This window comes from Myotis lucifugus, unplaced genomic scaffold (genome assembly GCF_000147115.1).
Source record: "Myotis lucifugus unplaced genomic scaffold, Myoluc2.0 scaffold_93, whole genome shotgun sequence".
Taxonomy (NCBI): Eukaryota; Metazoa; Chordata; class Mammalia; order Chiroptera; family Vespertilionidae; genus Myotis; species Myotis lucifugus.
In genome coordinates, this window is record NW_005871141.1 from 813,690 (window position 1) to 840,256 (window position 26,567).

At 40.8% G+C, this 26,567-nt stretch overlaps 1 protein-coding gene across 1 annotated transcript in view; it reads right to left on the reverse strand.

The window, feature by feature from the left end:
* The window catches only part of ASXL3 (additional sex combs like 3, transcriptional regulator), a 136,505-nt gene that overhangs the window by 28,425 nt on the left and 81,513 nt on the right, over nucleotides 1-26,567 (reverse strand). The window contains exon 8 of the mRNA XM_023756401.1: nucleotides 24,062-24,225. Coding sequence (XP_023612169.1) covers nucleotides 24,062-24,225 — 164 coding nt within the window. The remainder of the gene's footprint in view (nucleotides 1-24,061; nucleotides 24,226-26,567) is intronic.

Below are 26,567 nucleotides of genomic sequence, written 5' to 3' on the forward strand. Positions count from 1 at the left end.
AGAGGGAGAGAGAGATAGAAACATCAATGATGAGAGAGAATCACTGATCGACTGCCTCCTGCACACCCCCTACTGGGGATCGAGCCCGAAACCCTGGCAAGTGCCCTGACTGGGAATCGAAACATGACTTCCTGTTTCATAGGTTGAAGCTCAACCACTGAGCCACACCACCCAGGCTGTAAATTCTAATTTAATGAATTCTCCACCTGCTGTCAGAGGCCAGAACACGAAATGGCCTTTGTGATCTGTGTCCTGGCCATTCTTACAAAACTGCCATTGGAACGTCATTCAGATACTGTCTGGTTCTTCCCACATATGAATTCATGATTCCTTAAATAAAACAAAACAAACAATGAGGCCTGTGTGACTTGTGTTGTTGCCTTTGATCTCAGGAATCTTTGAAATAAGTTGTGTCCTCAACTGCAGGCCCTTTACTCGGGGTGGGTTTTGATATAATGACCACATTCCTTTCTCTCTATTGGCTGCTACGTATCTCTTACCTATATCTGAAAACCTTAATTTTTTTAATCATATGTATTGGCCTGCTGCTTTTTAAATATAAAGAGATCATAAAAAATAAAATCAGCTTTAAGATCCTTGGTTTTCCTGTAAATATTTGATAAATAGGAAAAAATATTGTTCTTGCCGAAGCTAAGGATGAAAATAGACACATCATTGCTAATGAAAAAATATTACTCATGCAAAGAGGATGTCTGAGGCATTAATCAATGTATTTTTTGATAATTACAAGTCCACACTGGCCCACTCCCTACAGCAAACTCACTCTTCCTCCAGTGACTGCCTGAGGGGTAGCAGGAGGCTAACCTGAATGTGATGAAATGTCCAAATGACATTTAGCAAAGCTGACGTGGAAGCAGAGATGACGCGGGGACGGAACGTGAGGCCATGTCTCTAAGATGCCAGCGCGCATGGCAGACCGGGAGGTGCCAGGTTGGCCTCAGAACGGGAGGAATGGGTTTGCTGAGTTTTAAAGAGAACTTGCTGGTTCAGGAGCAGGAAAAAGAAAGAAAACCCCAGAGAACACAGGGAGCGTGGGAAGTCCCAGGAAGGTCATGTAGACTCGGAATTTCAATTAAAAACACACATGCGTCAGGTAGCTAGCTGGGTGGACGCGTGCAGGGATCTGACCAGGGTCTCCAACACGGCCCTCCGCCCAGAGTGGGCACCAGGCAGTGCTCCGCTGGGAAGCAGAAATGAAATAGAGCAGCGACATTCAACCTTTTTCTGCTCATGGCACATAAACTAACTGCTAAAGTTCTGTGGCACACCCATCTGACCAAAAAAAAAAAAAAAAAAGTATAATTTCACTCACACCGAACAGCAAATTGTGCTGGCTGTTGTCATTTTGTTATCGGACAGTCGAAGGGAAAAGAGGTCGGTGCCCCTGACTCCACAGTCAGGTACTGCATGTTTTAAAATTCTTGCGGCTCACCAGTGTGCCGCGGCACACCCGCTGAAAATCACTGAAATAAAATGAGACACCGAACCTCACTTGACCTTCATGCCCATTGCCCGGAGCCACTTACTGCTGGGGAGGCAGCGAGGGAAGAGGGGGAGCTAATTCCACGTGGAAGCACCTGCACCTTCGTTCACTCTGTTTGAAAGCATCACACTCAACTAGTCCCCAGTGAAGTAACTTGACCAATGGGAGACTAACTAAGCTAATCATCAAAAATGGACGAGGGCCTTGAAAGGTCCCTACCATGACATGGAGTGAGCACTAATAGGCAAATGTAATGAACAGAAATACGGAGAAGCTGGCGTCGGCCCTTCTAGTAGGAATTCACCAGGAGCCACACGGAGAGAAGGACCAGGATGAGGAGCCTGGGGGACCCGGGTGGGGGGGCGGTGGGCGGAACGGAGACGTATACACCAGGGTCTAGAAAACACCACCAACTCAGGAAATGAGCTGTGGTCAAAAGCTGAGTTGGAGGAAACTTGGACGGAATAAAAAGGATGCTTGCTTCCCGGGGGAAATATGGGAGCAATAAGCCAGATCCTTGGCCCGAGCTGGAGTTAGAAGAAACCATATGTCGCTGGGCAAGTGACGGCAGCCAGCTGAAACTCATTTAAACGTCCGTAAAACCAAGTGATTAAAATAGAAGATCTCTAATGCTTCTTCCAGATCCAAGGGCCTCCGACACAGGTAGGAGCAAAGGGGAGCGACATGGCAGTGATCCCATGAAAAAGCTGAAAGATCAAGCCCCAAAGAGCGCCACCTAATGACAACAGGGGAAGCAGAGTTAGGATGAAAGTGGGCGCTGACAGGAGCGATCAGCGGGGTGAGTCCATGAGCAGGTGGCCACCTGCACAGAAGACAATCTGTCCTTGAAGGTGGCTGCTCTAAACACGGGGACTGACGCTGTAGAGATGCAAAGGGCTGGCGTGTGTGTGCGTGTGAGAGTGTGGGTACCATGAAGACCCGAAGCAGCAAGGGAGTCGGGGGAGGACTTGCAGGGGAAACCTTTTTACAGGTTGTGGGCTCAATCCCCAGTAGGGGGCATGCAGGAGGCAGCCGGGCAATGATTCTCTCTCCCCCTCCCTTCTTCTCTGAAATCAATAAGAATATATATATTTTTAAATGTACGTGTGTGAGCCTACAACTTGGGCATGTGCCCTGACTGGGAATTGAACGGGTAACCCCTGATTAATGAGTCTACACTCAACCACTGAGTCACAACAGCCGGACAAACCCTAATTTTAAATACATTCTCTTTCTGTCATTAATAGAGGGTAAATATCTAAAGCAAATATCTTGCAATAAATAAAGTGGAAAACACAGAGCTGAAGTCATACTCTATGATTAACCACTATGAACAAATACACTTTAAAAATATAAGAATTTTACACAAATAGCAACTGTAGAATCAATAATAAATCCCAAATTTTTGCCAAAACAACATGATCTATTTTCCCTTTAATTCTATTCTCATCTTAGCAAGCAAATAATGTCCAAAGAATCAACTACTGTCCCTACACTAGAAAGTGCAGGAGGGTGTGAAGCTAATTAGCGTCAGATAGTATAAAGATGCAGGAGAATGAGGATTGCATACTTCATGACTGCACTGCTGTTTCTCCAGCAGCTGCAGGAGTGGGTAGAATTTTAATCTTTCTGACAGAAGTTTTGTACTGCTCAATGATATACAAGTGGCTACACCAACAATCTGTGAATGTGGGACCCCGAAAGGAACTCTCAGGGAAGCCACCCTGTAAAGCGTGGCCCTGCCTCTAAGGGGACACCCCAGGCCCCCACAGCACAGGCTGATCCGATCCCACCATATGCTCTCAGCCGCAGGATCCGTCCGACCCGAGTGCAAACAATCACTTCAACAACCGCATTTTATTCACGTGACAAAGGGAATGAATGGCTTTGAAGATTCCAAGCTGTTTAAAGATCAGTTACCAATGACACAATTCATTATCATAATCACTGAAAAATGTGTCCATCCAATTAAATAATAACCATATCCTGACAAGTTAACAATTAGTTCATTGGGGAGTTCAGAGAGTCCATAATAGGTTCTTCCCTCATAAATAGCAATTACATCAATACTGAATAAAATTAGGGGAGGGGAGCCAAACGCAATTCTGGAAGAAAACCATGTATATTTTCAAAGCCAGTGGAAGCATATGGCACAAGATCAAATAAAAAATTAAATGGGAAGAATATTCATCAAATTTGCATATAAAGAGCAAATGTGAAAGCCATCGACATTAGAAATAAATAAAAAGAGATCTATTTTACCAAAAGGAATAGAGAAATTATGGCAATAAAATAAATTCAAACATCTGTTTACAAAATAAGATGTAATTTAGTTAATTTAGAAATCAATCCAAAAAAAACCATGATAGTTACAGTCATTCTAAAATGACAAAACTGCTCTGTTGGGCTAAAATACAAAAAACTAAACAGAAAATCTAAATAAAATAATAAAGCTGAAAAAGTGAAAAAAGTAAGGATATCTTAAAACATTAGTGAAAATAATACTTATATGCCTAAACAACAATGATTTATATATACATTTATTTTATCATTAATTTAAAAACATATTTTATAAAATCAAAGCTAGGTAAAATATTTCTTTTCCAAAAACAATCAAACAAAATTTCCTAAACATTCAATAAAGAAATATTATCAAGAGTTTACTATGGTCAGGTAAACTGCAAATCCATATATCTCATCATATGGTTAAAGGCAATAATGCACACACTTTTCATGTTTGAAAGAAACAAAAGAGAAAGTAAATTTTTTAAAAAATATTCACCAATTGGTTAATGTCTAAATAATTAGGGGATTCAAAATTAGATAATTGAATCAAGGACAAAGATTCAAGGAAAATAGTGGCTGGATCAATACTATTTAGAAAGAATACAGCGACATATGTCTTTAACAATTAGACTAACGGGGTGTCTGAACATATATTCAGAGTCTCCCAGGCATCCCTTCCTCTAACCACAATCAAGTGAAAGAGAAAACTAAAAAAATTAAGTTATGAACAACTCTGTCTAGACAATAATTTTTTCTAATTATGGTTGCAATTTTTGAAACTGAAACTAATGCTGATAGAGTTTCCTAACTGACTTTTAATGAGTGACCAATGAAACAAGGTACAAGTAGCAGAAAAAAAAATAACACTTTGTCCATGATTCCATTTTTAAGTCAAGACACGTGGGCTAGGGGTAGCTGTGGGAGCAGAGGTGATCAGGAAGCAGTGATGAGAAGGAAGAGAAAGATAACTCTAGTTGCAGAAGAGATTGGCCATTGCAGAGGCAAATTATGGGAAGAATAGTGTTTTTTTAAACAATGTTTATAACGTTTTATTGAACATATATAGAAAGTGAATAAATTACAAGTACAGAGCTTGATTAATTTTCACAAACTGAACACTCTCATGTTATCAGCATCCAGATTAAGAAGCGGAACACTGCCTGGCTAGTGTGGCTCAGTGGTTCAGCGTCAACCTATAAATCAGGAAATCACTGCTTGATTCCCAGTCAGGGCATATGCTTGGATTGCGAGCTCCATCCCCAGTAGGGGATGTGCAGGAGGCAGCCGATCAATGATTCTCTCTCATCATTGATGTTTCTATCTCTCTCTCCCTCTCCCTTCCTCTCTGCAATCATTATCTATCTATCTATCTATCATCTATCTATCTATCTATCTGCCTACCTACCTATCAAGAAGGAAACAGAGCAGTGAATCACTCAGAAGTGCCAGGCGCTAATTCCCAAGGATAGGCGCTAATTCCCAAGGATAATGTAATGCCACAGATTAGTCCTGCTTGTCTTTGACCTTTATAGAGATAAAATTACACAGTACATATACTTTCGTATTGGGCACATCGGCTCAACTTGTTTGTAAGATTAATCGACACTGTTGTTTATGGAGGTGCTTTGTTCAGTCTCATTGTGGTAAATTCAAACACTGGAATACTACACAACAATTTATTTATCTGTTCTGCTGTTCATGGGCATTGTAGTAGTTTCCAAAGTTTGAATCTTATGGTTGTATGAACAGTATGGCTCTAAACATTGTTGCTCATGTCTTTTGGTATGCCATTGAGTATAAACGTAGAAATTTAAATGCTGGGTCAACTTTAAAAAATATTGTCAAATCATTTTTCAGAGTGATTGCACACTCCCACCAAAGCAAGAGTTCTAGATGCTTCCCTTCCTCACCAACATTTGTCATTGTGCATATACTGTATATATGTATGTGTATATGTGTGTGTGTATATATATGTGTGTGTGTGTGTGTGTGTGTGTGTGTATGTGTGTGTGTGTGTATATATATATATATACACACACACACATATATGCATTTTTAATTTTTTTTATGTTTGCTTGCAATACTAGCCATCTTCCTGGGTGTGTGGTTGGATTTCATTCTGGTTGCATTTGTGTTTACTTGATGACCAATGAGGCTGAGCACCTTTTCATATGTTTATTGGCCATTTCCATATCATATATTTTGAAGCGCCAATTCAAGTTTTTTTCCCCCTAAATTGATAATAATTATTAGCATTAATTTAGCAAAGCTGTTGGGTCGCAATCCAGAAAAACCAATGTTATCACTAAATATCAGTGCCAAATAGAAAATAAATTTTAGAAAGGTACTATATACATCAGTGTGAATGATACGGTAATACTCTGGAAGAAGTAAATCCAAATGAAAGATGCGTGAGACCCTCCACACCAGTGATCTCAGCCTCCGCAGGGCACAGTTAACAATATCTAGAGAGTGTTCTCAATTGTTAGGAGGGAGGAATGGGGTCTTACTGACGTCTTGTGGGCAAAGGCCAGATGTGCTGGCAAATGTCTGTCATGCACGGGACAGGCCTCCCCAGCCCACTCCCCACCCACAGAGGATGACTCAGCACAGGGGCCCTGCCCAACACCGAAAACTACAAAACGCCTGAAAATTAAAGACCTCAGTAAAAGAAAAGAAGGAGCAGACCATGCTTACGGATCGGAAGGCGTACTATGGTTTAGACGTGAGCAGGAAATGAGGGCATTCTTTGGGGTGAGGAATCTGTTCATTATCTGGACTGTAAGACTGGTTTGGTGTACGTATTCGTATGTCAAAATGTATCAACTTGCACACTTTCAATGTGCGCAGTATATTTTATGTCAACTATACTTGAATGGAACTGTTAATTTTTTTAACTCTCAAAAACCAAAATTAATAAAAATGACTGAAATTAAAAGAAGTTCTACATCTACTAAGGATATTGAATCTGCAATTAAAAGCTTTCCACATAGAGATCTCCAGGCCTAGATTTCCATTTTGAAAAATCAAGAATCTTATACAAATTTCCCCACCAAAGAGAACATTCACTGAGTGATTTTAAGAGGCCAGCATTACTGTTACTAAGCAAAACCTGACAAAACATGATCAGAAAGGAATATGATAGGCCAAGTTTTTCCTCTTTCATAAATGTAAAAGTCCTAAGCAAAATATTAGCAAATTGCCTTTTCTATGTATGTGTTTTGTTTATTCCAGAAATATACATCTTCTTTAATATCTGAAAAGAAATTGGTCATTAACCATTTTAATATAATAAAGGAGAAAACAATCATCTTAATAGATGCAGAATATATAATTTGCGATTAAAACTCAGAAAACTAGAAAAAGTATAAAACATCCTTAATATGATAAAAAGCTTCTATTTTAAAAAATGTACATTTAAGCTTCCTGAATATACTAGTAAATGAAACAATACAATCTTTATCCATGAGATTGAAAACAAGATACAGATGGAAGCTATTACCACTTCTATTCAAAACTGTACTGAAGATATTATGCAGTGAAATCATGTAATAAAGATATCAACATTTTAAAAGAATAAACAAAGCTGTAATTGTTATAAACAATATAATTGCATATGCAGAGAATCCAAAAGAAACTATACACTTTATAATTAACAGGTGAATTAGCACGTTCACTGGGAAAAATCAATATACAAAAATGTATTTCTATATCATCAACAAAAAATAGAAATAATTTAGAATAGCAGCAAAAATGAGCAGATATGTAGGAACAAATCTATTAAAAGATGTATAAGACCTTACCTAAGGAAACTATCAAACATTATTGAGAGAAATTAGAGAAGACATAAATAGAAGAACAAACTACAATAGAATCTTGTAATGGATTACAAGATTCAATGTGGTAAAAGTTTTAATTTTTTCCTAAACTGATCTATATATTAGATGCAGTCACCAATATGTTTTGATAACAAACATATAAAATGTTGCTCAACTGCATTAGTCATCAGAGAAATGCAAATTAAACCCAAAATATAAAAAATTATAAACACTGACAATATCCAGTCCTAGGAAGAATGTGGAATAGCCTACATCTTCATATATTCCCGGTGAAATGGGAGTAACCACTTTGGGAAGCTGTTGAATACTTCTTTCAAACGCTGACTATATGCAAATTCTATGACCCAGCAATTAGACCTGTAGGCATCAACCCAAATATTTTGTTCTTAGGCCAACCAAAAAAACATAGAGAAAAAAGTGTTCGGAGCAATACCACTCAAAATAGCTCCAAAATAAAATCAACCTAAAAATCCACCAAAAGAATCAATAGAGAAATTATGGTATAATTCCTCAACGGACTACTACACAGCAATGAGAATACTACATTAACCACTGCCACATACAACAAAATATGTGAATCTCACTAACAATATTAAGTTTAATGAAACAAATAGGGTTCACACAATGTCTTCATTTACATAAACTTCAAAAACAGGTAACACTAGTTGATGGTAACACAAGTCGGGGTAGTGGGTTCCTTGGAGTGACTGCTACTCGAGTGAGTCACAAAGAGTTCCCAATAGGATAGGGTCCCTCTTTAAAAAAATCTGTATGCCAGTTACAAGGGTGTGCCCCCTTTTTAGAAATTCATAAAACTACAGAACTATCGGATGGGCATTTATCTGTATGCATGTTATACTTTAAAAAACACTTATATAAAAATCAAGAAATAATTCTGTTTTCCTTCCATTACTCTCTCCTTGTAAGAAATAGCTGACCTATAGACCAGCAAGAAAAATGAATGTGACAACCAACAGAGACTCAGGGTTGATTAACTCAGAAATGGCCAAGGTAAATTGGGGAGCTTGCTTAAATAATACATTTTCTACAAGTATCTGTTGTGTGGCATATGTTTTTAAAAATCTCGAGTAGAAATATGACTTTGCTGCTGAATATGGCTCCTTTTACAAAAAGTAAAAGCTTATCATAATTAAATTGGCCACATCATTAAATTTAAATAAAGTTGTCAAACACATTTGGTATAAGGAAAATATTTTCAGTTAAATTTTTTAAAATGCAGCATATCACCCAGCTGGTTGAGCATCAGACCATGAACCAGTAGGTCATGGTTTGATTCCTGGTCAGGGCACATGCCCAGGTTGAGGGCTCGATCCCCAGTGGGGGGCGTGCAGGAGGCAGCCGAGCGATGTTTCTCATCAATATTTCTCTCTCTCTACCCCTTTCCCTTCCTCTCTCTAAAATCAACAAAAACATATATTTTTTAAAATGTAGCATATCTTCAGGATTTGGATATGCATCTGTATAAAAGTGGTGGGATGGTATCCCCTTTTTTTCCTTCCCCAATGAAACATATTTAGTAGATATTAAAAACACAATAAAGTTGTTTTGCCTTTTGTAATATGAAGTATATGCATGTGTATTTAAGATACCCCAAAAAACAAAAAATATGCCATATTTATTAAGAACCAAATGTATATTAATATATTGAGTTATATTAATATAATAAATATATCTAAGCTATTGAAAACATATCAAATAATATCTGAGTGTCAATAAGAGCTTATTCAATCCTGTTTAACAGATTTTTTTCTAGCTTCCTTCTTTTCCTTTCAATGGAATCTCTGAATAGATAAAACATTAGATGAATAATTTAAATGGAAACACAGAGTACAAAAGTAACTTTCTGGAAACAATCCCAAGAGGAGATGAAAGAAAACAGAGAAATTGAACCACTTGAAATAAAAGATGGTTTATTTCATCAGCTATCCATTAATGAATTTTTTCTTTCACTTACCAATTATTTAATGTTATCTCTATGTACAAAACACCAGACTTAACCAAAATTTGGCACTAAAACATCAATTAATAAAAACAAATCTCTAAAGTTTTGATACAAACTTACTCTAGGCAGGAAAAATAAATGAAACATATTCTAAGTACCATTACAACCTCTGAACTCCCCCATTTCAAAGGCATTCTTCTGTTTTAGAACTTCTCACACTATTTTCAAAGGTTGTATATCAGACTCTTCTAGATTGTAAAGTCCTTGAGTACACGCTTCCACTCATTAATTTTATTCCTAGTGGCTACCAAAGAAAAAGGGTACTTAAAAACAGGCTCAATAGTTATGAGTTGCAAAGTGCAATTTTACTGTCACCATTGAAAATCTAATATAAATTCATTATCCCTTTCTCCAAAGCAAATATAAACTCCTCAAAATTATGAAAAGTAACTATAAGTTAAATGTACAGTCAAAAGAAATATTTTGCTTTGAAGAAAAAGTACTTAAACAATTGCTAAAGGTGTTACTAATGAAATCTGTCAAACTCTATGTATTGTTTTTTAGATTATCTATATTCTAATACAACTCTCTCTTTACAACCTTCTGTGATATAAAAAAGCTGCAATACTGCAACTCTTCTCTTTGAAGTCTGAATGTAAAATGTAATCTAAGATGATAGGGAGAATATAAAGCAGTTTTCTTGAGGTGTTTTGTTCGTAGAGATAAGATTTAAATCTGAATTTTGTTGAAAAAAATTATCTGATATGAACATATGGCTCATATCAAAACATCCATGCATTACTAATATATCACTTCTGTGAAAAAGATGGTTTACTTAATAAATGCTTTAGTAATCCAGCAGAAAAAGTATCTTATTTTTATAGACTATTTATTATAAATAAATTATTTATTACCATATATAAAATTTCATTAAAATCCTAAAGGTAGCAGAGCTCCACTTTCAGAATGGGGATGTGAGGAACTCAGTGAAAAAACCATAATAGTGAAAATCATTAAAACACACACACACACACACACACACACACCATTTACAGTTTCTGGAATACAGCCAATGAGCAAACAGTTGTTCAAAAAACCCTCTAAATCTCTGTAACCACAACAAGAGTCTGTGCAACTTTAAGCCCAAACCCACCCCCTCCACCCACCGTTTCCTCCGCGGGAAACTTCTCCTGGTGGTTGTGCCCAGAAAGCAGGGCTCCCACTCCCTCTGCCCCCAGTAAGGAAGGCAGAGACTCATGGGAGAGGCAGGCCAGCAGCATTTCCATCCCCTCCAGCCCTGATTGCAGAGGCTGAACTCCTGGCAAGCACAGCCAAGAGGCCAGGGTGCTTTTTCTCTACCCAGCGATCCCCAGGTCTCCCGAGGGTGGTGGCAGGCCAAGGATCCTGGGCCCCGGAGGCTCTTGCTCCAGCTCACTCGTAGGGTGAGGGTTCCACCCCAGCAGAGGCAACATGAGAAGGCCAGACAGAGGCTGCCACCTGCACCCCATGCTCTGCTTCTAAAGTCGGAGGATGACTCCTGTCATCAGCTCTGGAACGTGGCTCCAGGTTTGTCTCAGGCGGAAAGGGAGCCCGGAGAACAGAGAGCTTCTATGGCCTCCCCAAAGTAACTACTTTTTTAAATGGAGCATAGAAAAATTCAAGCCAAGGGTGCTCTTCAAAGGAATGGAATTTCTGCTGGTGAGCAATTAAGAGGAGGCTGGTAGCTGAGAGCAGCAAGCTGACCCTCAGGCCACCTCATTTACCAGCGAGAAAAGAGGGAAAGAGGCTAGAGCAGTGCTCTCCTAGGGCCCTGCAGAGGAGCTCTGACTTAACTGAGTCCCACCATGGAGACATTTATGCCCCGGGGCATTGTTGAAACATACAGGGATCAGGCAGCAAGGGATGGAGCCAAAGGGCTGGGTGTGATCCAAATGAGATTGTAAAGTCCTTGAGTGCAGTCCCTCTAACTGCCCATTCATCTTATTCCACTGATTAGCAAGGAAAGGAAACTCTTAGAAGTAGGCTCACAGTGTTTACAAATGACAAATGTAATTTGAAAACCTAGTGCAAATTGACTACCCCATTCCCCAAAGCAAATATAAACAAAACTACACCAAATAGTGATAAAGTTACCATGAAAAGTGCTCTCCTGTCAGGAAGAATACTGTACACACTCACGACACGGAACATATCATGGTTTAATGAGAGATGAGGAAAAGGAACGAAGAGACCTCCAGCAAGACTGTGATGGCGGCCATGCCTCTGTCCTCAGAGCAGCAGGTGTTGCGTCTGTATTAGGTATCGAGATGGTTTCCACCAGAAACTCTTGGACCCTGTATATGTTTTTCAGGCTCAGATAAGGGATCAGGAAACGGTGTATGTTTGCTCCATGGATGCTCTCTGCCCAAGTAAGGTCTGGCACTTGTGAGGAGTAGGAATGGATTCTTTAAAAAAGACTGTCTGAACCATATATTTAAGGATCCATCGGTGAGGTTAGGCCTCCCTTTAGCTAACCATTCAGCCAGCCTTTGGACACAGAACACAAGCAGCCCATTAGCCACTAAAGGCGGGAGCATTTTCTGCAGTGTACCCTCTGCTTAGAGGCTAAATCCTAAGCAACATTTCCCGAGTAGGAGCCTGGCAGAGATGCGCTCCACTGTGGCTCACCCTGCCTCTGGCCCTGCCCACTCAGAGCTGGTTTTGTGGGGGGAAACCTACAGTCCTTTCAGTCAGATCCCAATCTTTCCAGGCACCCACTTTCATTTTAGTAACCTCTTAGCTCAATCCGTCCTCCCTCCCCGCCCCCCGCAGCCATTATCTCCTGCAGAAATTCCTCACAGGATTCCAGGACTAATAAAGAAATAGAATAATGAGACTTGACTATGCATACTTAAGCACCACCTTAGTCCAAACATTCAGACATTACTTCAGCATTCACTTCAAGCTTACAGCTGACTCTTTATTCCTTGACAATGATCTTTAATAAATGGTGCAAAGGGAACCCAAGGATTTTCTCAGGCAACTATTTTTGAAGAGTGTGTCACACCTACTAGGAGTTCTAAAGGTGATTTAATAAGGAAATATGTTTTCTTCCTTCTTACCCTTGAGCCTGACTTAGGGGTGAGCCACTGCATGACACCTGTTCCTAAAGGCCCCTGGTGACCTTGGCATTAGAATTGTGGAGAGTGGCTACAGCGTTTGGACAAGTTCAAGCCTTGGACTGACTTGTGGCAAAGCCACATACAAGCCCCAGCTTGGAGGGTTGCCCTCCCAGCACAATTATAGCCAAAAGGCTATGGTTGTAAGCTTGACCTTATAATCCGACCCTGCAGTCCTAGGTAGCTAAAGGATGTGGGCTGCAGGGGATGCAGCAAGTGCTGCCTTAAACAAAGCTTGATAGAGTTCAGAGAATGGCGACAACAGGAAAGAAGCAGATTTGAAACTCGCAAGAACATTGTGAACATCTTACCCTTGTTTTGCTGTGTGCTCTGACTATAAAGCTCTGGCTTATGGACTGTGTCACTGTTCCCTCATCCAGGCACAGTGATGCACCTGGCCCCAACTGTATTCTCTTGTCTGTTTTCTTTAATCCTTCACCACCTCTCCTCAGGTTCACCCCTGGCTGTGCTGGACACACTTCAAGAATGTCCTTTATTACAGTGACAGACACTTACATATAATCTGCCCCATGCACGACTCCCTTCCTCCTATTCTAATCATTTGTCATTTGTTTGATAAAACGAGGTTAAAGTTCCTTATTCTCCATGCTCACATAAACTGACAGTTGAGTGTTACATGTACATATATTATTAAGTTACCTATATAAGATAGCAAAGGTAATTATCCAATATAATAAAAGGCTAATATGCAAATCGACCGAACGGTGGAACAACCAGTCGCTATGATGCGCACTGACCACCAGGGGGCTCATGGCTGGTGCAGGAACCTCTCCCGCCTCCGCAGCAGCGGCCCTAAGCCATCAGTCAGACATCCCCCGAGGGCTCCCAGACTGTGAGAGGGTGCAGGCCTGGCTGAGGGACTCCCCGCCCCCTTCCCTGTGCATAAATGTCGTGCACCGGGCCTCTAGTGTAAATATGAAATGCCAATATTACATATGTAACAATCCAATATGGGAGGGGTGGCTGTTGATCAAACACTCCCTCTCAGGAGCCCAATATAAAAGAGGAAGAAGTAGTGTAATGCACAGCATGGGGTGCTCCCTGGCTTAAGTGAGCGTGTGCTCCTCCGTGTACAGGGCTGGAATGAGCTCTGTTGGTCTGATTGCCTATTACATGCAATGACTTGTTCATCTGTAATCCAATCCAGTTGATTCATCATTTGACATTTATTGAAGTAGATACCGACAAACAGGATTCGAGGTTCACGATCCAGTTAGTTAAGAAATGAATACTATTCAAATGAAGTCGCTTCCCTTCATAAGCTTAAAGCCCAAATGCCAGGAATGGAGATCTCCAGGCGGGGTCTAAAAGGACATCTCTGGCCCTGAATGATTGACCATCCCCGGGAAGCCGCTGGGGCTGGAGGGAACGCTGGCTTTCCTAAGTACCTTCAGATATGCTTTCAGACGCGGGCAAAAGCCCGAGTGTCAGTCCCATTAAAATAATTACATCTCAAGCACACACTTACTTTTACCTAAAGGCTTAAGATCCTAGTATTTTTTCATATCCTTAATACCTTTGAATTTTTATAATCTGTTAGGCAAATTGACATTTCATTATATACGCTATTTGTAGAATGAAATAACTGTATAATTTTTAAATCAATATATACGGTACATAGAGCAATTTCTAAGAAGCGTCTGAATTATTGCAAATGTCTTGAGCTATTTCCGTCGAGGAAAAAGATGGGAAGTCATTTCCCATTTGCATTTATAAAGGCTGCGTGACTTCTTTAAATATACACACTGGTGCCAACAGATATCAATAAATCACACCCCCGCGTGCTTTAAAATGTCTGACACACGCATTCATTTTCCTAGTCCAAAACTCTCTGCAAAGGGGACTGTATAAATGTTCCATTTCAGTTTAATGACATTCACCGTTCAAATTATGTGCATTATTGCCAGTGAGTGCAGAAACCTGAAGAGCACAGAGCGAGACAGGATTTCAAAGCTCCTACACAGTGCATATCTGTCCATGGCTAATCACTGAACAGACCACAGCAACACAGATAGAAATGCAGGAAGAATGCATTGAAATGCTGCAATTGCCATTTGGACAAAAAAATAAAAATAATAGGTGTCATTTACTTAGAGGCAGTTGGGGATGGTCTGGTAGGTATTTAGAGAAACAGCCCTGATGGCCCCGATACCAGCAAATGGAGGCAGAAATGAGCCTCACTTAGAAACGATACCGATGACAGAAATGACAACAACCTATTCATCAGTGATGTTCCATTTGAAAGTGTAATAAAAACCTAAATATGACTCCACTTTACTTGAAATGTATTCCACCAGCTGTCATAGATTTTTAAAAGGTCACACAATTGTTCTGTGTAGACACAGTGTATAAAGTACACATCCTTAGAGCAGGCAGGGTGTGCTCTGTATAATCCAGGAGGTTCTAGAAATCCTCCAAGCAGATCTTGAAGAGAGCTGAGCACAAAGGTGTGTCTGGCTTCAAACCCAAGCACTAAATTTGTTAAACAAGCGTTCCCACGTGGGGACTGAATGAAGAACTAGCTACAAGTCTACCTGCTCACTGGCAGGGCCCAATGCTGCTCGACCCCTTGTGTCTTTGGTTTTGATTCTGAACCTAAATTAGGGATGCAGCCAAGGAGAGGACTTTTGATCCACGTTTACCTGAGCCTGACCAGATTTTGAGACTCTATAGAGCACTGTTCAACTATATGCACTTCTTCCTTTAAACACACATCTACCTCACCCTGATCTGGGACTTGCAGCCTCCAGAACTGTGAGAAAATAAACTTCTGGTTTGGGACCACCCAATCTGCATTTCGTTCCGGCACCCCCAATGAACTAATGCAATGCCTCATACATCAGGCCTTTCCTTTTCATTCTATAATGGCTTTGGTTAAAGTTCTTCTGTATACAGGACACACTAAACTAGCCTAATATGTGGTTTCCCAGCCTATACTCATTCATTCATTCATTCATTCATTCAGAAAGCATTTACTGAGCACCTACTACATGCCAGGCACAGCGAACAGAAGAGACAGAGCTACTGTCCAGGGGCTTCTATTCTCATGAGGAAAGCACAGGGAAGGAAATACACAGAAAAATAAGGCAGAAAACAACTAAAGAGGGTGTGCTCCATGGGAGGGGAGGCGAGGAGAGCCCTTGGGAGGAGATGCCATGGACACTAATTTGGGGGGTGAGAGCAAGCTGGCCTTGTCAGAAGATACCGGAAGAGCGTTTCTGGAAGAGCTGATAGCAAGCACGGAGGCTCCGAGAGAATTAGGTTTGAGGGACAGGAAGGCAGATAGTGTGTTGGGGAGCACAGGAGACTTGGTTGGAAAGTTTGTCAGGAGGACATTCTGAGAAAAGGGAAGTGTGTGGAAGGCCGCCTGCCCTGTTTATCGGAATTCCGACTTCAGGGAGACTTAGGGGAGTGTCGAAGGCGGCGACCCTAATTATTCCTTGACCTTTCCAAACAAGCCTGTGCATGTGCAGACCCCCGGGTGTTTACTGGAATCTTATGCTTAATCCCTGGATGCCCCTCCCTAGAGGACAATGTAAACACATGTGTCCTCCCAAGATTACTCACCCTATTGATTGTATCTAAAGATACACATTCCAATAAAAGCCTAACGAGGCAGGCAATTGAGGCTGCCCTGGCCACTAGAGCCAGGCCGTCCCTTAGCCCTCTCCCCCACAATGAAACTGTGTCAGAATAATCTGTTCATCCGTCGTTCACAGAGGACAGTGCTGTGAACTAGAGCTGATAATGGGCTGGTATGTGACCTGAAAGGCAAGGGACAAAGGGCTTCACCGAACATAGCGAGGGCTGTGTGGGCAGGACCCTCTGATAGGAGCTGGTCAGCGGATGCAGCGGTGTGGGCCACACAGGGCAGATGAGGGGCTCAGTCCCACTCCTCCTCCTTCACCCAAACTTCTGTTGGGCTCCCCTGAAGCTGAACCCAGTTAGAATCCAGGGGCCTTCTCTTTTTCCCCTCCTGAACAATTCAGGCCTTAGGTTTTAAGTAATGCAGGCCTCTGAGCCACAGAGGAGTTGGAGGGGGCCCAGGATGACCCAGAGAACAATCCCAGGACCTGTGGGGAGGCAGGTGTCCACGTGGAGGGAGGCCTGGAAGTGGCTGTAGAAACTGCATGGTGAGGACGGCGCCTGCGTGAGGAGTGGCCCATGTGAGTGTCAGAAGTCAAGTGGGAAGGGAAGGCTGCCCACTGCGGCCTGGGGGTGAGAGCCCGTGTGCAGGAAACAGACCATCCACAAGGGGAGGTGCGGTGACCAGGGGGGAAGACTGGCTACCTACAAGGGGACTCATCAGATGTTTAGTATATTAAGGTTCCTCACTGTCAGTCTAAGGCAGCTTTGAAGAGGGAGAACACTGGGGTGAACCATGAGATACAGAGATAATCAATAAACATGGAGATAAATTGTGTTGTATTTCTCTATCGTGACTAGGCTCACACCCTTTTTTTTCTATAAGGTATTCTTTGTTTTCAAGACACAGATGTAAGAAGGTGTTCAAGCACCATACATGAGCACACACATGTTTTATGTATTCACTAGAGGCCTGGTGCACCGGTGGTGTGCCTCAGCCTGGCCTGTGCCCTCTTGCAATCTGGGACCCCTGGGGGAGATGTTGGACTGTCGGTTTCGGCCCGACCCCCACAGGGGCCGGCCTGTCTTGCCCAGTCCCTATCAGAGCTGATCGGGGCCCGGGAGGGACCACGGGAGGGCTTAGGGTGTGTCTGGCCCATCTCGATTCATGCACCGGGCCGGTTTCGGCCTGATCCCTGCAGGCCAGGCTGACGAATCCATGCACTAGGCCTCTAGTATGCATATAAGATCTTTGGTTAATCTCTTCCTGCCCTCTCCCCTCCCTACTTCCCTCTGAGATTCATCAGTCTATTCTATGTTTCCATGCCTGTGCATTGAGCATCTGCCCCCTGGTGGTCAGTGCGCATCATAGCTACTGGTCAAACGGTCATTCGGTGACTTAGGCTTTTATATATACTAGTATAGATATTCTACCCAGATGTCCTAGCTCTGTCTTAGAAATACATCCAGATATTTCATCACTCTGTCTTAGATCTGGGAACAGCAACACCCTAACAGTGAAGAGCACATGTTTTGAGAACTCTTGATTTTTAAATACCATCCTCTACTAAAGGGAACATGGCCCCTCAAACAAGCGGTACATTCCAGGGCTGGGGCACATAACATGTAGATGAGACTGGAACTGCCTGATGACCTTCAAAGTGATAAAGTGCTCAAAGAACAATGTTAGAGACACAGGAGCCCCTTGAACAGGCTCCCAGTGGCCAAATGCGGGACAGTCAAGCACAATAACCTACTGAGAAAACAGGAAACAGTGAAACCATACAGGTATAAATAAGTGAATACACGGAGAGTCTAAAGAAGAGCAGTATATTCACACAGTTTAAAAGAACCTTCTCGTAAAATATGATTTAATTACCACAGGGAAGCAGTAACTTTACACTGGAGGAGCGTGGTAGATCCACTTTCATCAAATGATCAAGTGAGCATCATCAGTATTGAGACAAATCAAAGTTGTGTGCCACTTAAGAGCTACAAGGAGAAGAACACAGCATCATTTATCACGTTCCTCCCCAAAATACTTCATGTGAATCTAATCACAGGGAAACATCACACACACTTCCGAAGTGTCAAAATCATGAAAGTCTAGGGAACGACTGAAGAAGTGTTCCAGAATGAAGGCGATAAGGAGACATGACAACTAAATGCAATGACAGATTCTGAACTGGATCTTGTCGCTAAAAAATGACATTACTGGGACAACTGGCTAAACTGAAATAGAGTCGAAGAATCCCACGGTAGTAATGATCACTGTTAAATTTCGGATCGTGGTTGCTTGGATTATGCATATGTAAGAGAATATCCTTGTTTGTGGAAAATACAACCTTCGTGTCACAATATACTGGGAGCGGGGACAGGATGGGTCATCGGGATGGAAATTTATCCTCTATGTATCTTTAAATTTTCTGAAAGTTTATGATTAGTTCAAAAATTACAAAAACAAAAACAAAAACCCAGGAGGCACAGGTCCTCCTGGTGCAGTAGTCCATGCGTGAGTTAGCCTCCCAGAGCCAGGCAGAGTGAAGAAGGCTGAGGACGGAGCTAAGGGAACAAAGGAAAGACATCATCTTATCCCTCAATGACCTCCTAACGTCCATTTGCCACTGTGGCCTGTATGTGACTCCACACTGACGATTTCTCACGGATTTGTATTTTCTATCTATTCCCTGGCTCCTTCCCATACCCTTTCTTACACTCTCTCACAAATATATGTATTCTCTGGGATGACGATGATGTCTCTCAAATCCCACAGCTGACACTGGTATCCATGTAGATTTTATCACTCACTGAATTTTATTCAGTCCCCAAACCTGAACATATAATCGTTTCTGGACATTTCATATAGTACAGCAGTTCTCAACCTGTGGGGTGCGAACCCTTTGGCGGTCGAACGACCCTTCCACAGGGGTCGCCTAAGACCATCCTGCATATCAGATATTTACATGACGATTCATAACAGTAGCAACATGACAGTTATGAAGTAGCAACGAAAAGAATTTTATGGTTGGGTCACAACATGAGGAGCTGTATTTAAAGGGCCAGAAGGTTGAGAACCACTGATATAGTAGAAGCATTTCAACCCAACATGTTAAAACTCAACTCAACACCTATTCCTGCCCCTACAGTAGGCACTGTTCACTGACTAGCAAGCTTCTCCCCATCCCACCCCCATGACATATGCTTCTAATAGAACCTCTTAAAAGCCAGAGTTCTGAAGTATATCTGACCTCTACCACAGTGCACCATTTTACCTCTAAGGATCAAGAGGGGGCCTGCATGCTTTAAACCACTGTGCATAGACCATTGCCTTGGCTAGCATCATTGTTTTAGAAGTGATCATGTGACCTAAGTAGTACCTTTAGTGTGAATCCCAGGTCTTCTTTGAAATACTGAAATAGAAGTACTTTCTTCATGAATATGAACTGAGAGGCAAGTACCCTTTTTGATTTTTTGATTCAGGTTTAGAATAGTGCCAACAAGAAGGGAGACGATTTTAAAATTAATTCACTAATAATAATTAAATGGGTCCTTAATAAATACTGAAACCAGGACCAACAACCAGAAGCCCACTCGAACCTCTCACTTCTAATTACCTGAGCCAATAAATCCCCTTTATATTTCAATCAGTTGGAGTTTGATTTCCTGTTTCTTGCAGCATAATGTATGGAGAGTAAAATGAAGTGTGACAAAGTTATAAAACAACCAGGAGTAAATAAAAAAGGTAAACTAAGATAAAAATGCCTTCTTAAAAAGAAAGGAAAGTACAAATATAGGAAAACAAAATACCAGACAGGCTAGCTTAATGACAGTTGGCACTGACAGGAGAAATGGGAAGCCTGGCTTGTATTTTGAAGATGCCATAATGCAATGAACCTGGCTTTACGTGGTCCAGAGGAGGAGGCCAGGGAGGACGGTGCTAGGGGAGAAATCAGGCAGAAACCTGGGAAAATCAAAGGCAGGAATCAAGAAAGCTGGGAATCTCAGATGTTGTAAAAAATATGCGAAGACAGCTTTTGTACCAGTGAAATTCTCAGGTATTTCACATAATTAGAGTGCCTCCCACTGGCTCAAATAAATTTATGTAATCAGATTCCCATTCCCGAGCCTTTTCTAGAGATCGGATTCTGTCCCAGAAAATAGTGGTGCCCATTACCATTGGGAAATCTATAAGCGAAACTGAAACATCAGCAGTTTGGTAGCAGGACAGAGGGTTTTGCTCATCTTGAGACAGAGACAGAAGAGCTCTAAATTCCTTGGTACCAAATGCTGATAGGATCACAGAGCCATTCTGCCCTCCCAAATCACCCAAGATAAAATCTCCACTGCCTTCTAGACCTTTCACAACCCCATCTCCCAGGCAATCTCTCATGTCTTCCTACTCGTCTGGGTTGAAAATATGCCTGGAATTCAGTCCTTTCTGTTCACTTTCAAGGCCAAAAGCCCAAGGTCAGACCCTTATCTCTGTTTTCAACTACTACAATGGTCTCTAAACCAGTATCCCTGAGCCTTAACTTTCTGCCTGTCCCATCCATCATTCACAGGACGACTAGCTCTTAAGGGAAAATGAAGACTGCATTTTATTCATCTTTTAGGATCTTCTTCCCCTCCTTTCTGTCCAGGCACTAAAATATTTGTATACATTATTCCATGCATGCCATTTCTCATTTGCAAAATCTCTGATGGTACCCATTCCTTTGAGAAAGAGTTCCAAGAGCGTAGTCTGCAACCAGGTCATCAAGGTGGTCAACCAACGACCCCTCAGCACAGTATCCCACCTCTTCCCCCCTCATCCAGGCACAATGAACTGCTGGATCTCCTGGTACTCAGGTCGTTGTAAGTGGCACACTCCTCCTCTGTAAGAGTCACTGTCCCTTGATTCTACTGATGAAACACCTATTAGTGCTTCAAGGTTCCATCATCCTTTCCACCATGAGATCATCTCCAGTACTACTTTCAGACTGAAGTTCTTTATCCTCTGGACACTCAGAGGATGTTCTTTATTCTGCCATTTTGGCATTTATATTACTTCCCCCTGTCTTATGCTAAATTCGGTGTAGATCCACCCAGTTTTTAAGACTTAGTTCCTAGTAATGAGCAAAGTGTATATTGTACAGCATTTTAATACAAGGTTGTCTTTCTTCTCTGTTATTCCTCTAGAACAGTGGTTCTCAACCTGCCTAATGCCGCGACCCTTTAATACAGTTCCTCATGTTGTGGTGACCCCCAACCATAAAATTATTTTCGTTGCTACTTCATAACTGTAATTTTGCTACTGTTATGAATCGTCATGTAAGTATCTGATATTCAGGATGTATTTTCATTGTTACAAATTGAACATAATTAAAGCATAGTGATAAATCACAAAAACAATATGTAATTATATATGTGTCTTCCGATGGTCTTAGGCGACCCCTATGGAAGGGTCGTTCGACCCCCAAAGGGGTTGCGACCCACAGGCTGAGAACCACCGCTCTAGAAGATTCATTCTTGTATCCTCTGTATTTTGCAATGTATACGAAGCACATAATACATGCTCAATAGATATTTCTTGAATAAATAATTTCCTGGTGAACTAACTGTTATTTGTGGACAGGTATTGTGCCTTGCTTGTCTATATTTCTCACAACGACTAGAAAAAGCTGAGTAACAGAAACTACTGAGGCTGGCCTCCTGGCTCACTGAGCTATTTGGCTAAACCTAGGACAACTTGTCATTTCTCTATTCTGAAAAGATGTACTGACTATCCTTCATATGCCAAATCTTATTCTAGGAGTTGGAGACCAAATTGCCAACAAGATAAACCACACAGATGTTGAAGTGGGGGAAATAGTGTGTAACTAAAAAAATCAGTCCCCACCACCACAAAAAAAGTAATTTTTTTCCTTAATTCCTGCATTCAGTTCTCAATCACACAAGCTTGAAATCTAAGAGTCATCAGTAGCTTCTCCCTATATCTTACTGCAACTGCTACTTGACAAAATGTAAAATTGCTCCCACTGGGTGATGATGAAGATAATGATGACATTATCCTCCTCCTCGATTTCAATGTTATTTTCCAAATTCAAGCCCTCATTTTGCCTTTTTGAAACAACTAAAATTGCTTTCTAACCACTTTTTCCACCCTCATGCCTCCCATCTCTAACATTCCTTTTTAGTACTGCCAGAGTAAGTTGCTTAAAGAGCAACAATATTGTACATTTTAGCTCTGCTCAAAAGCCCTCTATGGCTTCGCACTGCAAACACAGGGAGAACACTTTCCAAGACCTCTTAGCCTTCATATGCAAGAATCTCCCAAAATCAACTTCTGCTTTGTCTCTCCAGATTCATTGGCACAGTTCCACCTAAAGTCCAGTCTCCCACAAAGTTAGCTCTTGATTTTGTATCTGAACCTTTCACCTTCTGTCATTTATTTTCAAATTCTGCCCATATTTCTTGGCCCAATCTTAAATCTGTCTCTGATTCTTTCCTTCTGCATATGAAAGCTCAATATACTTTCTGCCTTCCCCTAAAGCTTATCTGTTTCTATCTCATATTTTGATTATTTAGAAATATAGCTGATGTATCTAACTCGAGTGTATGTAATCATTGATTTCATAAATATTAAACAATTTTTATAGAATGAAGGCAAACTTCCAAACACAAATCTTCCCAAAATGAAAATAATATTTTTCCAGATATGAACAATAATCTCTACCAAAGAGATCCATAGGAATGACAGAAAACTAGATGGCTCAACAAATTTTAAATATGTATGAAAGGAGATAAGTTAGTAGAAACAGAATCAAATAAAAAGCTAAAAAAAATATTCACAGTAATGTGAAAATACTGAATCCATCTCGCCCATTTCAATCTATGGAGGTACCTATCATTTTGAGATACGAATTCATTTTGAGATACAAATTCATAAATATGCACACACTATGTCCATCAACTGGAAACAATATACAGTGTCAAAATTTATTGAAATAAGAATCACAAGGAAATGTTTCCTATTTACCATTTAATAATTTTTGTGAGATTTAATAAAAGCTTATGTGATGAATTTGTTTGCCTTTTCTAAGGAAACAGCGTTAGAAGATGACTGATGCCTGCTATTGTGGGTCTATCTTTGCATTTCCTTATTTTGGAGGCCTTTCAAAAATACTAAACTACACTTAAAGCATTTCCAGTTGTACTAAAAGAAAGATAAAAGGTGATTATTTATAGGCAATCGTATTCATGATGATAGACTCTCAGAAGGCAACTGCAAACATAAATTTTAAATGCTTTTTGGAAAGAGTTGAGAATAAAAACATTTACATAATTTCTTAGAAGCCCTGGCTTTTTATTGCTGCACTTCACTATTCCCTCCGGGCAGGGAGCAGCTACTTCAACGATGTATTTGATGGTGGAATGTTTGATTTCTTTGCTTTCCCTTCCCATGGTGGGTAGGTCTATTGTTTTCACTTTATTGCAATGTGCTGTATCTTACAATTGGGATTGGTTCACGCCTGATAATAAAAAATGGCTTTGTTTTGGCAGATGAAACAAATACACCAATGCTAGCGGTAAGCATGTAAATTACATAAATACACTGTAACATTACAAAAACGGTCCATCCACTTATCAGTCATCTTTGAGAAGAGACTTGCCACTTTATAAATACAACTAGTGACTCGTATCAAGTGTCTAAACTTCCACTTACCTGCCGGTCCACTTCTGGGAGCAAAAGCAGGAGGTATTGTTGAAAATGCTGAGGTAAGGAAGCAAACGTATGTTTATTGATTAATGCCCTCAAGTTAGTGTTGACAAGAATAGATCCTGGCGTTTCTATGTCAATGTCCTCAGCTTTGGTCCATTTCAAGTGTCCTGTGATAAAGAGCAAGAGGCATGCGTTTACTACGGACTGGAAACATCATGCACGTGTACACACAGATATACGTATACATCGAGCACATATATGTACACATATAGGTTCATGAATATATTTAATTCTACCCCTTTTAAAAATGGTATTTCAGAAGGAAATCTCAAAGCTTCTTTGTGTTCCTATTTGCCTAAGTTGTCTTTAATTTTCATCATGCATCCTTCACTCAATGCGTCCATATTTTTGTCTCAAAGGAGCACCAGTTCTAGATAAAGAAGTACTTTATGTTCTTCCAATTCACCAGAATTTTTAAAAAATTTGGGGAGCATAAGTGGTAGCAAGTACAATATTTGTACATTCTATAATACACAGAATGAATAATAATAGTGCTGGGAATTTAATAGAGATACGGGTAGCATCAATAGCTCTGTGGTCCCCATGTGTCAGGTAGAGCACCAAGCACTGGATTATTTCAGAAGACTCTTATCCAGGGTATTTTGAGAGCAATAATGTATAAAGCAATCCTTTATAAAAATATCAGCTGCATGGTCTGCAAAGCCAGTATGCTTTGAAGGATAATTCTACAACGCAAGGCGCACTGGCCTCCAACAGGAGGCCATATATAGAGGTCTCAACTGGAAATACTGACACAAGAAAGTAACCTACCATGAGGGGCAGTCAGCTGATGCATCAAACAGAAGAATTTCCACTCTTAGCTACTTGAGTTAAGAGAACCATTTGAATGTGATATTAATAGAGTGCATTTTCAATCATTTGTTGATAAATTACAGCTTCTGAGCTATATCCAGTCCAACTGTTTAGATTCCCTAGGTCTACCTCTGCATTACAATTTAGAGTTGAATAGTTGTGACGGAAATCACATGACCTGCAAAGCCTACTGCATTGCCTCTCTGTCCTCTGATAGAAAAATTGCTGGCCTTTGTTTTAAACAATTAGAGACAAAAGAAGGAACAAAAAACATTATATAAAAACAGGACACTATGATAAAAAAAGACACATTTGAAATATGACCATATAAAAGTCTAAGAAAATTAGTTCTTTAAAAATTAAAAAAAATTCAAAGAACACAGAAGAAAGAATACACACACACACATACACACACGCACGCGCACGCCTAAATGTCCATCCAACCGGTAGCTATGATGTGCACTGACCACCAGGGGGCAGACACTCAACACAGGAGCTGCCATGATGCACACTGGCCATTTAAAAAGAAACGGCACCGTGGAGCTGGTGCCCACAAAGCAACTTTCAGCTTCCCCCAAGTGGGACACAGGCCCTGCCACCACCCTGGAGCGACACTCCACCAAATCGCAGCTAATGCTGCCAAGACCCCATGACGCAAAATGTGGCCCACAGCCCAGCTCAGCCCGAAACGGTCGCTGGGGGCGCCGGTTAATGACGTCACGTAGCAACGTGGCTTCCTCTCCCTAGTGACTAGCCTCCTTGGAGTTTCTTCAGCCCAGGAACATGACTTGCTTTGTAGCCAGGTACAAATATTTTACACTTTAACCAAATGTCTGTGAAGCGTTTTCCCATGCCTCATCTCATTTGATCCTCACAGAAGTCCTGAAGTAGTAGGAGACTGGTTAGAATCCTATTTTCTTTTCATTAGCCGGAAAATGGAGATTTAGAAAGCTTAGAAACTTGACCCGACTGAAAAGAAGTAAGAAATGGTGGACCTTAAAAATGACTTCAGGTTTTCTCACTGTGCAGAATATAGTCAAACACTGCTGCAGTTAAATATTTTACCCTTTGTTCTCCCTGCATGATCTACAATAATGACCTGCTTCGTGTTGATACACACACACATATATAAAGCCCTCGCTGGCGCCAATCACACGCGTGTTTCGATCTGTCATTGTCGATTGTGAATTTGGTTGACACTTCTATTATAGAGAAAGGGCAAGTAGCGATGTTAAAATATTTCTTCTAATTAATTTCCTTTCAATGTGCATGGATCCGTGCACTGGGCCTCTAGTTATTAAATAAAATATAGAGTTGGTGAAATATCTAGAATACAGCACATAAGATGATGAGTAAAAAAACACTATAGAGAACGAAATACAGGGAATGGAATAAGTAGTCTGAGTGCATATCTGTATGAGTTTCAGAATAAAAACATACAGCAGGTGGCAGAGAAGCAATAGTTGAAGAGCTAATGGCTGAAATCTTTAGAATTGAAAAAAAATGATGAGTCCTCAGATAAAGCAAGACTCCAACTCTGAAGGACAAATATCCATGTGATATTTTGAAATCACAAAACATCAAAAAAAAGAAAAGAATATCTTAAACAGTTTTAAACAAAAATAGATTACCTCAA